The sequence below is a fragment of the Triturus cristatus genome, chromosome 5_2 (assembly GCF_964204655.1).
Source record: "Triturus cristatus chromosome 5_2, aTriCri1.1, whole genome shotgun sequence".
Classification (NCBI taxonomy): Eukaryota; Metazoa; Chordata; class Amphibia; order Caudata; family Salamandridae; genus Triturus; species Triturus cristatus.
In genome coordinates, this window is record NC_140588.1 from 773,843,334 (window position 1) to 773,861,801 (window position 18,468).

The 18,468-nt window shown below is 42.5% G+C and overlaps 1 protein-coding gene across 2 annotated transcripts in view; it reads left to right on the top strand.

The window, feature by feature from the left end:
- The first annotated feature begins 488 nt into the window (after positions 1 to 488).
- The window catches only part of WDR44 (WD repeat domain 44), a 616,515-nt gene continuing 598,535 nt past the window's right edge, over positions 489 to 18,468 (top strand). The window contains exon 1 of one of the 2 annotated variants that reach the window (XM_085607883.1): positions 489 to 920. In XM_085607883.1, coding sequence (XP_085464009.1) covers positions 847 to 920 — 74 coding nt within the window. In that variant the 5' untranslated portion in view covers positions 489 to 846. The remainder of the gene's footprint in view (positions 921 to 18,468) is intronic. The other variant, XM_085607885.1, reaches the window with a different exon arrangement.

Sequence of the window (18,468 nt, forward strand, 5' to 3'; positions counted from 1 at the left end):
CTTACACTGGATATTACTATTTCCAATGAGTACCCAGGCCAACTGCAAACGTATGTGAAGATGCTTAGTGTATATGAGTGAGTGAGAGGCCTGTCTCTCATGGAAAAAATGTAGGAGAAAAACAAAAAAGGAAGAAAAAGGGGGACGAGATAAGAGCGAAAGTGGAGGGCGAAAAGAAAATATGGATAACAGCATAAAATAGATCAGGAAAGAAGTACAGACACATGAAGGAAGGTTAGAGTGGATCTTAAGTAAGGTAAAAAAACACAAACACACACATTCGAGAGAGGTCATGGAGAATTTCCGGGTGACGTGGAGTATCAAAATCGCTCCGGTAACCGGTTACGGAAAGGTGACTGAAGGAGTTAGGGGATCCGTGCATGTCTAGACGCAGCAGTAGGCACAAACACGGCTTCCCTTAGCTAGCCTCTGCCTGCTCCCCGTGCTTCCTCCTACTCCGCTCCGGTCCTCCGGCTCCTCCTCCCGGTGTCTCCTCCCCGTGCTCCGCACATCTCGCGAGCTTTGCGCCCGCTCCTGCTGTGGGCTGTAGTTCCTGCTGGTGCTGAAGCCAAGACCCTGAGACTGAACCCCTGCCCCGGTACCACCCACCGGCTGGCCATGGCCCGACCCTCCAGCCGCTGAGTTCGGGGTAGCCCCACTTGCCCCTTTCGGACCGGGGCCCGTAAGTCACCCCGGGAGAAGACAGCCCCGTGCCTGCCAGTGACAGCTCCTTCCGGAGCGCCGGGCCTCTGCCCCCGGGGAGGTGGTTGCCTGCTGCGGCTCTCACATTGGAGCCGCCTGGCTGTTTCCGAGCGCCCGGGTCTCGGGGGTCCGTTGTGCAGCCCTATGGCGTCTGACAGCGACGCGGAGGAGTTCTACGATGCTCCTGAAGATGTGAACCTGAGCGCCTCCCCTGCCGTGTGAGTATTCAAGAGGGGCAACGCGAGGTGTCATGAGGAAAGCACCCACGGGACCAGGTAGCAAGAGGGTAGCACCGGGTAGCCGGCAAGTCAGGGTACCACTGAGGAACAGGCATGGAAAGAGACCCTTCACGTAAAGAAATGAGACGCAACACCTTACGGGGAGACGCCTTGTGGGTTCCTAGGGTTGCAGACAAGGGAGGGTACCACTGAGGAAAACGTCATAGGGTAGATAACTATTTGGAGAAGTCAGAAGAGTAAAGCGGTCTAGCAAACGTCTAACGGCAATCAAGGATCATCGGGGACGGATAGGCAGTCAATGATAAGCTCCACTGGGATAGTGGGTCAGAAAAGGATAGGCTCAACTGGGGGTAGTTCAGGAGAGGCACCACTAGGGTGCAGTCCAGGCTAGCTGCTACTAGGGTACAGTCCAGTTTAGCTGCCACTTGGGTGCAGTCCAGGGCGGTGCTACTTAGGTACAGTCAAGGGCAGGTGCCACTTTGGTGCAGTCAAGGGCAGGTGCCACTTTGGTGCAATCAAGGCTAGGCATCACTCAGCAATATTACAAGGTCTGGGACCAGTGGTAGCCCTTTATACAGTGACGGGCCGCTAACCGTATATTAAGCTTGTTGAATTTTATTGAGTTGGTTTTTTTTTTGCATTGTCCTTCAAAACCTTTATTTGTGAGTTGGCATCTTACATTGTGGTAACAGTTGTATGTGGCTTTAGGAAGGAAATCAATACAAAGAGTGTGAAAAAAGACAGACATCATTTGGAGGTAGACAGTGATAGGTGCCACTTGAGAAACAGTCATGGTTGGAGACCATTAGGAACAGGCAAGGGATTTCACTAGCAGGGTGCTGTCAAGGAAATATGCTGTTGGAAAGCGGGCAAGGCACCCTGCCCAAGAAGAGCAAGTTAGAGAAGGTTAATCACACCTCAGACAAAGAAAGGCATCCCAGACAAAAGGATGAACCCTGTGAGCCTCTAGGTAACATGGAATGGTGCACAAAAGAGACCAATAGAGATCTCGAGAGACCCTGGATAGCAGTCGTAGGGCAGGCTGTGTGCTACCTGCACTCATATTGGGAATTACACAATGCATTTTCTGAAACAGAGAATTACTCTCCTGGCTAGTGTGCTACCGATCGAAGTTCAGATCCTGGGGACCAGGGAAGAGAAAGCACTATTGAGGCATTGCATCAATACTGAGGTGTAGTCATTGTTCACCCAATGTGAATTTAATCGTAGCTCCTACTGCTCCTTATGGGCATGGGGAATAGAGTGTACTCTGAATGTATGTATCCATGCATGACTATAACGAGAATAACTCCTAGGCAATCAGAATATAATAGACAGTATATGTAACAATGAAATATAGGGAAACATGAAAGACAAAATAATGTGTAAAATGCTTTACTTTTTAATAATTCATATTCTGGAAAAAGTTCATGTACCACATTACATACAATAAAAAAAAAAAATCAGCAAATGTATAAACCAAATAAACAATACAGTTAAAAAGTGGCAGCTTTGAATTATCAACGTGCGTTTCGGCATACACAACGCCTTCTTCAGGAGTAGCCACACTTATATTTTAAGCATTAAACAATGGGAATGATTCACGTGGTAAAGGACTGCACTTCGTATATTATCTTTCTATTTAATAGAGATGTTCCAAGAGTAATGAGGTTGTGAATTCTTTGTAAGAGAGATCTGTGTCTGTGGTGGATTGTAATAAAGGCTCTTTTAATGCAGTGAATATCACCGGAAAGATGGGAGGTGGTTGATGTCTTCCTAAGTTCCTGTCTATGGCGGTTAAAATTGACTGTAGTCAGAATTCTAGAATATTCGGCTATTAGAACATACAATATCACTACGATCTATTCGATTAGAGTATGTTTTCAAGAAAACGGCTTTTTTTAAGCATTAAAAAATGGGAATGGTTCACGTGGCAAAGGACTGCACTTCGGATATTATCTTTCTATTTAATAGAGATGTTCCAAGAGTAATGAGGTTGTGAATTCTTCGCAAGAGAGACCTGTGTCTGTGGTGGATTGTAATAAAGGCTCTTTTAATGCAGTGAATATCACCGGAAAGATGGGAGGTGGCTGATGTCTTCCTAAGTTCCTGTCTACCACATGAATCATTCCCATTTTTTAATGCTTAAAATATGTGTGGCTACTCCTGAGGAAGGCGTTGTGTACGCCGAAACGCGGGTCGATAATTCAAAGCTGCCACTTTTTAACTTTATTGTTTATTTGGTTTTTACATTTGCTGATTATTTTTGTAAAATTGTATGTAATGTGGTACATGAACTTTTTCCAGAATATGAATTATTAAAAAGTAAAGCATTTTTTACATTATTTTGTCTTTAATGTTTCCCTATATTTCTTTGTTACATATACTGTCTATTATATTCCGATTGCCTAGGAGTTATTCTAGTTATACAAATTTACCCTGTCCTAGGAATTGAACTATTTGCTGTTCAGGGGGTCCTTGCTTTCCTCATTTGCATGCATGACTATTCCTTAGCCTTCCTCTAAACAGTGGCCAGGGTTGGTTGGCCTCCTTACTTGGAGAGGATGCACGGTCTTGCTAGTGTCAAAAAGTGACATCTTCTGGTCCTGGGTAGTAGGTATAGGTGGACTCCAGCCTTCTATACATTGAACACGCGAGCTAGTGTGACACAACTTAGACCTTTAACTTTTTTGTGGAGTTTTATATAATTTGAACTCGACCTGAAGGTATCACAGCGCTTTACATGAGCACCAGTTACGCTATAGACCGACACATTCATTTTTGTTAGGCACGGGGAGATTAAGTGATATGCCCATAATCACAGGATGTTAAGCATCCCTGCTGAGACTCGAACCCGGTTCCCCAGCTTCGAGGTCGACCGCTGTAGCTTTTTGGCCTCATCCTCTCCCATATTGTAATGAGAAACAGAATGATTACACGTTGATATCTGCTGTGCAGTCACTTTACATTCAATTAGAATTAGTGCACACTCAAGGCTTCGGGGCCACTGTACTACACAAATTTACTCCAACTTCGTGGTATGCAGAGGAAGATGTGAAAAATGCCTGTCCTGAAGATTACTGGAATTTGGTCTTGATCCTTGTGTTGGCGGGCCACACACCCTGTAAGAGTAGTAGCCATGTTTTATATGTATTGAGTAGTCAGTGATCAGCCGTCATGGAGAATGGGACTGGGGCTCATTTTCTGGATAGACCCCTGTGCTTATCCAATTCTCAACTACGAAAGCTCACAAAAAATGTTTTTTGACTCACCCAGCTCTGTTAAATACTTTAGGCTTGATTATCAACTCGGGAGTTGTTAGGAACTTCTAATGTGGACTGTTTAGGGTTTAATAACTCGAGTGTGATAACATGGGAATAACTGGATTCAACACGTTTTAATTACTGTTACTACAATTAATTGATTTATTATGATTGGTGACTGCAGATGAAGCTTCTCAGAAAACTGACATTTGTGACTGCTTGTATGTCAGGAATTTTCGTTGCTGACAGACGCAGCCCATTCTTCCCTTGGGCGGAGGTGTGCGCTCTGTGCAGGCTTACCAGAAAGTGTATACTTTTCGTGTTTACTCAAGAGCATAGTTTTGCAAAGCAATTTGAAAATGTATACCTCAAAAAATCATTCTAAATTGTGAAAACGCAACATTTAACCAACGAGATAGGCGTCCTTTGCCCAAAGAAAAACAGAAAAGGTTGATTGGCTTTCCTGTCATTTTGTGTTGTATTCTGTTTTCATGTTTAGAAAATGCTAATATGTACTACGGAGCAGGAAGACGCTTTACTGTTCAGTTGCATTTGCTAGTGAAGTAATTGCATGCAGGAGCTGTGCTGCGTACGTGTGAAATTCTCATAGGCCTGTGTAGTGTGGTGCTACAGGCTATGATTCAGTGTTTCTCCATCAGCCCATGGATTGATCCATACTGACTGTGCTTTCTGACTCCGAAATATAGTAGGTATCAAACAACAAAGATTACAGTGCAGGAATTGCTCCCTGTAATCGTTTCACCAGCAGTATTTTTTACTATTATAGTTAAATTACCAGAGTTAATCTGTTTTACTATTCATTCAATGGACCTGCTGAAACATGTAAAAGTATTTTTAGGTCTGGCCTTTGAGACCGCTTTAGATGTTTCTTTAGGCTATTGCTTTTCTAAAAAATGATCATACATAATTTAGTTACAGAGAAGGATATTTGCCTTGCAGACATTAGCCATTTGTCTTTTAAATTGTAATTCACATTTTGCTTCCACCCACCACAGCATATACAGAATGGGGTAGTGGTTCAGTCAACTTTACCGCTGCTTCCTTTCACTTTGAGTGACTGCTCAAAACCTGTGCATATTGTTCACATCCATTTAAAAGTAATTTATTTATTCAGTGAAAAGCCGATTGTAAGTGTGGATGTTTATTTTTTTAATTATATTACCTTTCAGTGCTGCATATTTGCAAGCAAAACAGCTATTTGTTTGACTTGCTTAACTTTTTATTTAGAAAATGTTTATGCTATAGGATTTAATTGACATTGGGAGATTGAAGCTGTCTGTCATTTGAGTGCTTCGTTAGACAAATATTTATTGTGGACTCCTTAAAAAAAATACACAGCATTGTGCATCTGAAAGGAATGTTGTTACCAAAACATCACTATCAAAAGAGCTGCATTGTTAAATGTTTTTTTAAATGATTATTTTTTTATTGAAATTATAAGTTGGCCCTGTATAAGTGGTCTCTTGTTTTCTAATGTATTTATTAGTCTTACAGTCTTACATAGAACAAACCAGACTGCGAAGGGTATCTGGGCGCTTTGCAGAGCTCAACGGAACAGTGCATTAGCAGTTACAATGGAATTTTAACCAACAGTACGAGTTAAGTCTGATGAATTGAGGTCATTCAGCCTGCATGAGACGTTAGCAGTTCATGAAAATAGGAACTTCATATTCTTGTTGCTTTTTTGTTGTTGTTGTAAAGCTGTGCTTTTTTTACACTGCTGTGCCTAATGTAAGTAATACTGACCGCGTGTATTCGTTTTTTAAGGAAATTGGATCAGCACATCCATTTACAACATAGTGGCGCTGTTCAAAGTAATCAGCTGGTTGGGATAATAGCTGTGAACGTTGTTGAAAGCCTATTAACTGTTGTCAAGGCCTAATTGCTCATTCTTTATTTAGTTGGCCGCAACAAACTAAACATGTTTGGAAGTGCAGCTGTCAGACAATTTAAGACATGAAGCTGTCTTTTCAGTATTCAATGAGCTCGGTGTATTCTCTGGAGGAGCTACGCTATGGTAGCTCTTTCCATTTATTAGTTTTTATCTTTACCACCCTCCATGTCTTAAAGTACTGAAGACATGTACAGTGTGTCATTTAGACACCCAATTTTTGTAAACTGCATCGTTCTGCAAATCCTCGCAAGAATATAATACCCTTTCAACGTTTAAAAACAAATTAAAAATATTCATACTATACTAGCAACATGGTAGAGAAGAAGGCAAGAATAGTCACTTAAAAAGCAGGTAAATATTTTTGATCTAAATGTAACTATAACAAATCAATACGTTACATGTACCTACCTTTACCTGTTGCATAGTTAAATTGTATACAATATGGCTATACAATAAATCTTAGGTGGTGAGATGGTTACATAAAGATTTGTGGCAGGAATCTGTGGTAAATAGATAAATACGTTGACAATATCTTGCACATAGGAATGCATACCTCATTATAATGTATTTAAGACTTATGACATTATGAGATTAGAAGTTGTGACCATGCCTGCTATTTGTAGGTCAGGAACAGAGAGCAAGCTAGGACCTAAGTATTCTGTTAAGGTAATAATGCATGACATGACATTTGATGACTTATAAGAAGTGATCAATTGATAATTGAGGGGTTAGATTAGATCTTAGAGCTTCAATTGTTGTAGATGATCTTTCTGAAATCAGTGGTGCAAACTTGTCTAGATGCATGGTCATTTTATGACTTTTGCCTCAGTGTGATAAGTTTCCCCAAAAAACAGACAATGACTTTCTTATTTAACATGTACATATGAAAGTAAATCTCCATGCGGGCTGTAGCGAAATATTGAAAGACTGGTCCGTGAGAGAGCTTGAAAAAGACATTAATGCCACTCCAGAATGTCGGCTCTGTGGCCAAACAAATGAATCTCTTCCCCATTTGCAGTGTGTTTGCTCAGCCTTGCTAGACAGGGACGAAGATTCTTATAATGCCTGGGTGGTGAACTTCGCTCTGTTCGCAGAGTTTTCTGCACTCCGCGGAGAGCAGAAAAATCTGCTTTGCGATGTGCAGCGGGGTTTTTTCCCCGCTCACGAACGGTAAGTTCGCGAGCGCCAACAGTAAGTTCGCGAGCGCCAACAGTAAGTTCGCGAGCGCCAACAGTAAGTTCGCGATCGCGAGCTGCCGCTCGGGTAGAATTTCTACCTAAGCAGCAGGAATACCAGCACAAACTTCAGTTTGCACTGCACTCCCCCACTCATGGAACTTTGCTGAGTTTTTTTGGAACTTCGCGGAGTTCTGCGTAGCAAAACTCCACGAACTATGCCCAGCCCTGACTCCTATGACCTACATTAAAAACCTTGCAAATTAGGTCATGTCGAACTGCTGTTATTACATTACTGAGTAGAGTTCGCATGCAATTGGCATGTAAAACAGTAAAATGTCTGAACACAGCAGCTAAGGAGTTGGCAAAAACCAATATCTGACTTTTATCGTATGTCTCAATTGGAGTCTAATACATTGTTGATCTGGTCTATGTTTTATAAGTTTTAATAATGTAGTATACCTTGAAATTGCACGCCCCTCTACAATTGAAGTCCTTTTAGATTAAGAGAATGGTATTTATTTAGCACGTATATAGTAAAACAGACTTTATGGCAGAAGTCATGCACAGTACATATGCACCTTATTATCATTAGAAAAAGAGGTTTCCTATGAAGTAGACCTTGGTCTTTTTTTTCACCTTGCTGGATATAGCTCTTTAGCTGATTATGATATTGTGCACTGACTGAGTGTGTTTAAACCATAATATTTGAATGGATTTCTTGTATTATCTAGGTAATATGTTAGAAGTTGCTTTTATATGCATGCCATGGTTTTAATTAGCAAACTAGATGCATTTGATGGCAAAGTTATGCATTGTATATACTGAATTTACAAATACCAGAAAGCAGTGCCTCTTGAGAGGTTAAATGTTTTTTAACCATACCGCCTGAGTAGTGATTTCGTATTATATGGGTAACATGTTTGAAATTGCTTTTATGTGCGTGCAATGGTTTTAATGATCAAACTAGAGGCACTATATGGCAAAGTTTTGTACTTTACATATGCACTTTATAAATACTGGAAACAAGGGTCCCCTGAGAGGTTGACCATGGTTTTGTTTTTGCATAGGAAGCTGCATAGTAATACATTTGTATTAATGAAGTTGTATTCAGCACAAAGCTAAACAAGATAATCTGTATTGATTTCTTATCTTTTTCAACTGTTTACAGTTGTTTACATGTTCAACTGTTTACATCTGTAGCTACGTTGCAATATCATGATCATTAGTATACTTTTATGAAATTGTAATAGTTTTAACTATGCATGAATACACTTGACCTAGACATTGATGCAGCAGGATTATAAATACCTTACATGCTTTCAAACATGTAATCTCTTCTATGGTCACTTAATAAGAATTGGTTTTTATTTTTGTTTCATCTGTTGCCTGGTACATGAGCTTCTGTCCGTTCTTGCCTTTCATAGAGCTACTTGCACGTTTTAAAGTGGTGCATGCATAAGTATGTGCAGAATAAGACCTTGCTTTATTTATTCTTAGGCAATGGAATTGCCCATAAGGCGAGTTGTGTTAAGCACTGTTCAGTTTTTTCTTTGGCTGACATATTGTAGTTTAGGACATTCTTAATGTGTGATCAGAATGTACAAAGTCCCGGTCACTGTCCTGCCAGTGGCATAAGTAAATCTAAAGTTAGATAATTAGTGAGCTGTTTAATTGCAGGAAACATGATGAAAAATCGATTTAATATTTTTCTGCTGTAGGGATCTGTATAGTGCAGTGAAGGAAGTAATTGCACCTGAAGAGGTTCATGTTGTATGATAAAGAGGTCACCTGAGATTCTATGTAGTAGATATAGGATCTTTCATATCCAGACATTTGTTTCTTGCAGTCTACAGGACATCTTGCTATATTGTGCAAAGCTGTGCTAGCATGACATCTTGATTGGTGGAGGTTATACAGTGTTTATTATCACAAGACGGCAGTTTTTCTTTGCATTCATTCCTCACTGTGGAACCTAAGTTATTTCGGATGGTAGAGGCTATAGAAAGTAAGTGATGAGTGTGGAGTTAGCTTGGTGATGCATCCTGAATAGATGAGCCTAATTGTTGCTTTTGAGATTTTTTTCTTGGCTGTTAATCTTAGGTCTGTTTTACAGTATACGTTTTGTAGCGAAATTAGTCAGGATATAATCTATAGCTGGACTGGAGCCAGTGTGATGTGCAATTGGTTTAAATGTTATTAGAACATTGGAATGTTGGGAGCGCCATTTAAGACAATGGAGTGCTCCCTGCTTCTACGGGCCGGTAAAGGCCCGCAGAGCAATATTCCAATGTTTTACAAAGAAATCTCGGAGCTCGAGGGGATTTATATCCTCTTGAGCTTCGAGAAGCCTTTGTTTAATTTGTTAGAACATTCTGCCCTCTAGTGGCAGAATATTCTAATAGCCTTATAGCCCTTCGTAGCAGGGCTATACCGGCTATTAAAGTCCTGTCCCTTGTTAAAGTCCCTCGCCTTCGGATCGGGCCTTTAACGCGGGAGCGGGCCTTTAATAGCCGGTATAGCCCGCTACAGCGGCTATAAGGCAATATTGGTGGTAGTAAAGGGCTTAAAAAGGGCTAGCATTCAGGTCCAGCAGCAATGCCTTGCCATTCTGGCCGTTTCTCTCTAGAATAGTTTTCTGCAAGTACCAGGTGACATATTAGAGTACCCATAACAACTTTTTTCACTATTTTATTAGGCCATTCCATTTGAAATGCGACAAGGATCTGTCCCACCCCCTCCAGTTATTCAGTTTGTATGTTGAAGCACTGTGGTAGGTATTGCCTTCCACTAGTATGTGTACAATGTGCAGCTGTACCTCAAGATTAATAGTACAGATGCCCGTCTGAAGTATGCTCATGAATGTCCTGTATGAAATGTAAACTTAACCCTCAAAGGACCGAACTCTCATATTGTTACCAGACAGCTCAAAGTTCCTCTCTCCTGAATGGATATCAAAGGTACAGCTCTTAAGCATGATGCCCATGATTATGAAATCAGCCAAATTTATTGGCATCACACTGATTTGATCCATCAATATTGACTTTATCAAAGTACTTGCTAAGTGTGCTAGAATTCTACTGAAGCTGCTCAGTTATTTCAGACCCTTTATCCTTGGAATTATGTCAGTGCCATTGTACAGACACTGAAGGTATTTTGCATAGAATATGGGTCTCAAAACCATCCTCGTCCTTTCAGTCAGACAGGTCACACAAACCAAACAAGCATTTGCAATGCAGTAGGTCTCGCATTTACGAGAGTTTGGGCTATTGGCATTGTAAAGGACAATGCCTTCTATTTATGTTTTGGTTTTTAAAACAAAAATAAAAGGCATTGTCATTTACAATGCTAATAGCTTAAACTCTCGCAAATGCGAGACCTATTGTATTGCAAATAGTTGATAAAATAATCAAGTTACCCTGCTGGGCCTGAATAAATAGTGAAACTGCCTTTTTTGCTTGCTTGGATCATTTGTGTACTGTGCTATCTGTGAAAGGAAGAGAAGGGGGCTGCAGCGGCCAAGTGAGGCCCATGGGCAAAGCGAAAAGGAAAGACAAGGTGCGGAGAGTTGGGCAGAGTGAGTCACAACAAAGAAACTGTGAATTAAAATAAATGCTAATGACACAGACGAGAGACGGAAGCAGAGAGAGAGGATATGAAAGCTGGCGTCGTGCTTAAATTTAAAGCGCGGTGCCTGTGCAGATAAGTTATCTGCATGGCAGCCCGTGAAGTGGGCGCCATGCTAAAAAAAAAAAACCCCAATAAAAGTGGGCACTTCCTTAAATAGTGAGGCGCCCGTCGTGTTGTTATAAAAGCGGGTGCCGTGGTGAAACTTTAGGTGCCGCGCACGGGGTGGGACGATGGTCTGCAAGCTGAAGTAACACAAATTAGGTCTAATATCAGGGGGTAGTAATTTTCTATCATCCCACAGTTCCTTGAATACATCTTTGCCAATAATGGAATACCAGGCACAAGAATCAATCATCATTGTCACTTCCTTCCCATCGACCAATATAGAGCCAGATGGAAAACTTTTACAATTATTCTCGCAAACACAAGAAATACAATTGAATTCATTAAATTCTGTAGAGATTTCATCCTCTTCACAAGTAACACAGTTAACTTTTTGTAAGGACCTGCACATTTTTCCAAAGTGACCTGCTTTCTTGCATTTTATACAAATTTTATTCCATGCCGGACATCCTTTGTAATTTCCGACGTGGTCCAAACTACCACATCTATAACAGATCACAGGATTTCTTCGATTACCAAATTTATTATCTTTGAATCCTGAGTCTTTCTGAGTCTGGCGTGAATTGATTTTTTACAAGTGATACTTCTACCACGGGGTCTTGTACTTTCACATTAAAAGTTTGGGGTTGACCTCTAATCTCACTGACAAACTTTTCAGATTGTTCAATACCTTTAGCAATGTTAACTACAGCATTTAATGATGATTCAGTGCCTAACCATAACCTTTCTTGTATTTTTTTTACTCTTTGTTTTCATCATAATTTGATCTCTGAGTACCTGTTCATAATTAATGGCATCGAATGCACATGAACCAGCTAGATATCGTAAGGCGGATACATAATTTTCAATAGATTCATCTTCTCTCTGGGCAGGAGAATAAAATTTGAATCTCTCCATTACTATATTTATGTTCTTCCCAAATCTGGTAGTAATTCTTTTGACAGCAACTTCAAAAACATTTACTCCTTCTGTGCTTTCAAGAGGAGGCAAATTATCGAATTCTTTAATGCCTTGACCCCCTAAACAATGTCTTAGTAGATCTAGTTTACTTTTAGGAGAGCAACCATCCTCCTCTAACACTTCCACATAGGCTAGAAACATGGGATACCATAGATCCCATTCCATCTTAGGTTCACCAGCAGAAGGCAAAAAATGTGGGGGTGCCGAAATATGACATTGTAGCAATAAGAGAAAGAAAGAAAAGAAAAAAAAAAATAATGTATATATATAAGGTAATACCAAAACCAACTATGTAGTTTAGTGTTCACCTGTATTAAAATGCCCAGAACGATATTCTTTATAAATGGTGTATAAAGCACAGATGTAGATTATTCACCAATGTCTTTGAATGACAGAAACACCAAATATACTATACATTACAAAAATGATCTTGGCTTATTATTATTTATCTTCCTTACTTGAGTGGTGCGCGAATCACCGAAGTAAAATCCGCATCCTGCTATGTTTTGTTGTTGTTGTTTTTTTTTGATATAACAAGTAAGACGAAAGAAACGATCTAAAAAAAAAACCCGATGTCACCGTGAAATTTTACAATAATAAACACTTAAAATGGTCGCCATACGCGTGACATCATCACGCTCCCAGCATGCAGTGTTGTATTCCAAATCCCACAATCCTCTTGTGATGGAAGAAAAAAGAGCTCCGAACGTTGGACTACCGAGTTCATACGTTGGTAATTGTTTTCTTTTAAGTCTCGTTGTTTATGGCAAAGAATAAGAGAGTATCGACTACACCAGTAATGTGTTCTAAAAATCTGCCGTGGGTGCAATCAGGGCGCGTCTCTTTTTCCTTTTCAAATGTTCGTCACTGGTACATACACCACACAGAAAACTGACGCAGGCGCTATCAGAGCGCAACTTTTCCAAACACGGCCACTCTTTCCAAATTAGATTCACATTCACACCTTTCCTTCTGCAAACGTACTGTTACGTAGGATGGCACTTGGATAAGGGTTACAACAGCCGCTGGTGCAATCATCAACACGTCTCTTACAAACAGCCGCCGGTGCATTCACGCACATTAACAAAATACCTTGAAATGTTCTCCAAAAGTGAACGTTGTCTTCGCCTTGACTCCCGCTCGTCGCCAATATGAAGTAACACAAATTAGGTTGATTGTGGATTCCAAGATGAGTTTATTACATGTAGAGAAGACAGCTTACACAACCACTGCCAGACGGTTCCCCACCAGAGATACCCAACCGCCAGCCATGGAACATAGAATCCAAGAAGACCAATAACATTCTATACTGATGTGTGACCGTACATAATATGAACACTACACAAGCCATGTGTGCGCCTTTGTTTAGTGGGTGTTAATTGATTTGGTTGAGCTGCGCGTTCCAAAATAAACGTGTGTCCGCCATTCTGGAATGTAAAGCTGCCTCGCCTTTGAAAAAAGAACATAAAGAGGGGCTTAGAACCGCAGTGTTTTAATTGCGCGGCTGCCATTTTTAAAAACAAAGATAAAGCGCTGCCACGCTGCTTAAAATAAAAAGCGGGTGCAGATTGCAGGAAAGCGTGTTCTTTTTGCAGGCAGGTGAAAAGCAGTTAAAATAGTGCTTGGAGGCTGTAATTAAAGCCTGCCAGGCAACAACACGTGCAACAGGGGGTGTCCTCATGGGAGGTTACAAATGAAGACAAGGCGGTACTAATGACGGACTTAGAAGCTTATGAACGAATCAAAAGCCATCATTTACCAAAGACAACGACACAAGCCCGGAGAGTAGGCAGAGCTTCAAGCAGCATGCCTCGCAGAGCAGTGCATGCTCTGCCCAGGCTCGACCTAAAAATGTAACAGTATTACTCGCATTCTAAACTCCATAAAAAGGTAACACCTGAACCTCGCTCTTCTTACAAAGAATTTGTTACCCATACAGACCAACACACCTTAATCACGCCTTCTACCTTGCACAAAAACTGAAACTGTCTGATAAAAGTGTCAATCTAAGAAGCAAATATAAACCATTTCTCAAAAACCTTTGTTAGATTTTTTTTCCAAAGTAGCACACACTTACTCAGGGAGTGTATCTAGGATATGCTAATCCCTTCCAACACACGTTAGACTAGCTTCCTCATTGCAGATCTTCGGAGCCATACTATGCGATCACATTTTAACCGGTCTTAACATTGTTCACTTTGTTTATGCCATTTAAGTTACCATGTTCATGGTATAGAACTATCACTGTTGCACTACTGCCAACCTTGGTTGTATAAAACCTGTCATTTGCACCACTACTAAGCACATTATGTCAAATTGTAAACACTAAAGTGGAAATACTACGGAGAGGTTCAAGTGACTTTCACGTATGTATCAGTCAGACACTAACTACACTCTCACCCTGTCTTCTTTCCTGCAACTTCTATTGTACTGCTGTTCTCTATCATGTTTAGTTTATCTTTGTCCACTACAAATGTATGTGTTTTAAATGTTCAAGGGTTATGTTGATGCCAACCACAAATATGTTCATTGCTCCCACTTGAAAAGGAATGTATTTATTATTTAATTTCTCTTCCTCTTAAAGATGTTGAGCAAGTTCTTTTCATTTTAACCTTTTTGTTGTAAATAACTGTCACTCTTTAGGGCAGGTGTCGCCATAGAGTAGTTCGCGAGCTAACAGCAGCTCTCCAACTGTACTGCTATGAAAGCTTTTGCTTGGTTGAATTTATACCAAAATAAAAAAAAAAGTATTCAAGACACGTGTATTTTCAGAGCACATAAGATGATGTTTGGAGAAAAATTGTTGGATTTTTAAAATGTGTTTACAATGATTACTGCCACGTAGATTGCAGCTATGGGTTTTTATGTAGTACCTATTTGATAGTTTAATTCAAATTGTCAAAGCCTTTTTAGGTCTCGCTTTAGCGCTGCTCTGGCGAGAGCTATAGAAAACGGGGATTTGGAAGTGGAAACAAGTGCTTTTCAGGCCCCCAACTACAGTGCATGTGCACCGGGCGCGCGCACCATTTGTCAGCCAGCTGATCGCGGCCGCTTTGATGTTCTCAGTGAGCCGCGCGGCCACTGAGAACATCAAAGCGGCCGCGATAGTGCTCACCATATGCCAGCCTTCCCTGTGGCACTGACCGCTCCCCCCCCCCCCCCCTTCCATGTTACCCGTGTGGCTCATTCTCTTTCACAACCGCGCGGCCAATGCTTGTTTTGTTTGTTGCAGAATCTACTTTAGAATTTGCTTCAAACTACGCCGTTGTCATTCCCCCACCCCCCTTGCAAAAAAAACCTCACAGCCTACGGCAACTGTTCCATCTGCTTCATGTTCATTTTTTCTGCTATTCACATCACCCACCCCTCGTTCGCCGCTTCCCTACCACGTCCTGCTTCTCGGTTACCCCTTGCACCGTCCATACCAGCAGTCCCCGGAACGCACGTTTCCCCCCCTCATCTCGAGTCCATTCAGCCGGTTCTGCGCACCCGGCGGGCCGCCCTCACCTCCACTGACGCCCTGACAGTCGCGAGAGGCGCCCCAGACATCCTTCCTTTACGGCCTCCACATGGTCCGCGGCGCGCGCCACGACGCCGCAGCCCACACTGCTCCAGTGTGTGCCTCTAATGGGAAGCAGCTGGGCTGCGGTGTCTGCTCGGAAACGGACCGGGAGGAAATGCCTTTGGTTGGGCCAGTCAGGTTCAGGCTGCTGCTATGTGCGAAGCTGGAAACAGGGCAGCGCGGTGTCACCCGCCATCCACCGTGTTTTACACTCAAAACTTTGAGGACAAGTCACGCGCCTTGGCAAAGAGCACACACTTTAGACCTACAGCCGTGAAAGCGAAGCATCTTTCAACGTGCGACTGGGTCTAGGTATTGATAGGCAAACACGGCATCCACAGGGCGGGATTTCCTCACACCTCACTTTAACACTCCACTGCAAGCAGGGCCTTGAACCCCCCAGGGCGATTAGCGCGCACTACAAATACTGATTGATTGACTATAAGCATGCCCGTGCTGTATGTGGTGTACATACAGAATGGGCAGCTGGGCAACTAACAACAGATTCCAAGTGAGACCCTATTGACATAGAAAGTGAAGACAGCGTAATCTATGAAGTCACTTGGAGCCACGAGGTGGAAGACTCCATATTGTAGACGTGTACCCATGCGTTATTCCATGTTGGTTTGGTCCCTCTACTGCCTCTTGCCCCTGCTCAGACCAACATCACAGAGACACAGGAGTCATGGAGGAAGCCATGCACAACATAACCTCACCTCCCTCGCCGCACATTCTTGTGCCTTATGCTAGAATTCAATGTACCAGGTAATAGAGAAGGAACACAATTACTAGATAGTTTACTATCTATTGATTTTGCTCCTTCTCTGTCCAAATATACTAAAATGGCATCCTGCCCCCCTCCCCGCATCAGTATTCTACTTTTCTCCACATAACAGAACACCGGAGTCTTGCCATCCGTGCACAGTACCCCCTGTCCAAAACCCTAAATTAACATTCTGTCTGACCTCCCCATCCCCACACCATCAGATTAACCACAGAACCCAAGAAGGGAGGCCCAGCCCTGTACTGACAGTGGCTCTATGACAGCACGACCTACAATCCCCTGTCACCTGTTTGTGTGGAGAGGAGGTGGTGGTTGGCAGTACAAGAGGGACACTTGCGTCCCACCGCCTCCCCCGCTCTGCAGTGACCAAAGAGAAACACAAGGGGGTGGGACAATCTGCCAATAATCACTGCACTGCTTCCCATTGGTCACTTGAGGGCCATGAAGGGAGAGGATTGGATTCTGTAACAGTAGCAGCTTTTCACTACTCTGACGTCAGAGAATGAACAAGTTTCAAATCCAGTTCTAGTATATGCACAAACGACTGACCATCGAAGTCATAAGCAGTGGGTTATTTCCATCTTCCTTTTAAAACAATTGTATTGACTCCCAAGAACATCCCTATGTCACACACTCTAATCAGTCAAAAACAACAATTGTGGAGCTATTAAAAACAATAACAAAATCAGATCTTCATCCATAAAGCTACTTATACCTTTGTGTGTAGTTTATTCTTGTTTGGAATTCAAACTGCTGTTAGTAGTGCCTTGAAAGATGTAAATCTCCAAGCATTTCTAGGGAGGAAATGGGACAAGTAAAAGTTTGCTAAGAACACGTATGTTGGAGGTGTATTGTTATACCTTGTCTCTTTAATATTTCAGAATGTTTGTATGAACGTTCATGCTTGGATGTAGTCTTTTTCCGGTCGAGGCCAGCGGCAGAGCAAATGCACTGCTCGCTCTGCGAGGCATGCAGTAGTCTAGTATGCTGTGGAAGCCTCGCCTTCTCTCCGCCTATATTTTTGATTGGCTGGTGTCATGGTCCTTGGTAAATGCGGGTTTCTGATTTTATGAGGCGCGTTAGTCCCTCCTTGTTACCACCCTGTCGCCATTTGTTACCTCCCATGAGGACTGGATCTTTTACTTGTGGCGTTACACGGTCTACATCATAAGTCAGTAGGCACTATTTTTTAGGTCTCGCCTGAGCCAGCGCTTTAGCGCTGCTCTCGCGAGAGCTTTTGTAAATGGGGGATCTGGAAGTGCAAGCGAGTGCTTTCAGGCCTCCAAATACAGTGCATGTGTGCCGGGCGCGCGCACTATTTGGCAGCCTGCACACCATTTGCTTTCACTTTTGCGGCCGCATGGCCGCTTTGATGTTTGATCGCGATCACTTTCACGGCCGCTTGTTTATCATTGCCATTCCTTATGCATGTGCGCCACCAGGCCAAGTTAGGAACCACTGCCCCTATCCGTGCGCCACCATACCAGGGTAGGAGCCATGCCCTCCTGTCCGTGCGCCACCAGACCAGGGTAGAAGTACTCGGGACTGTCTTGACCAGAAGCGCTCTCCAGATTGTACAAACGCACGTTTACGAGACAAGTGCCCATATTACACCCGCCTGCCCCCGAGACAATCACAGCACCTCTGGAGGAATCGGCAACATTACACACTCTCAGGGTGAATCCGGCTGGGAAACGTGTTAGATGTGCGCCTGCTGTACAGTTGTAATATAACTAACTAGCGCGCGACGGAGGAGCAGGTTTAACATGTCAGTATTTGGAAGCCCCGGAGTTATGTGTAACCATGGCCGCTTACCCAAAGCTCCATCTAAAACTGCCCCTTAAGCGTGGCATATTAATACGGTGGTGCAGTGCATATGGCTAGATAGTTTGTGGAAGGGGCATTACTTTGGGGTGGCAGAATACTTGGAGACGGCCATACACCGCCAATTATTATACGTGAACAGCTCGCGAGGCTAGGACAGTCGCCTTTTTTTGCAAATAATAAATGATTAGTGACCCTTGGAAGATAACAGAGTGGGTCTGTCAGCCCTGTATCTGTAGCTTGCGAGCATGCCAGCAGTACGTGCTTAACTCGCTGAGCTAGCACTTGCTT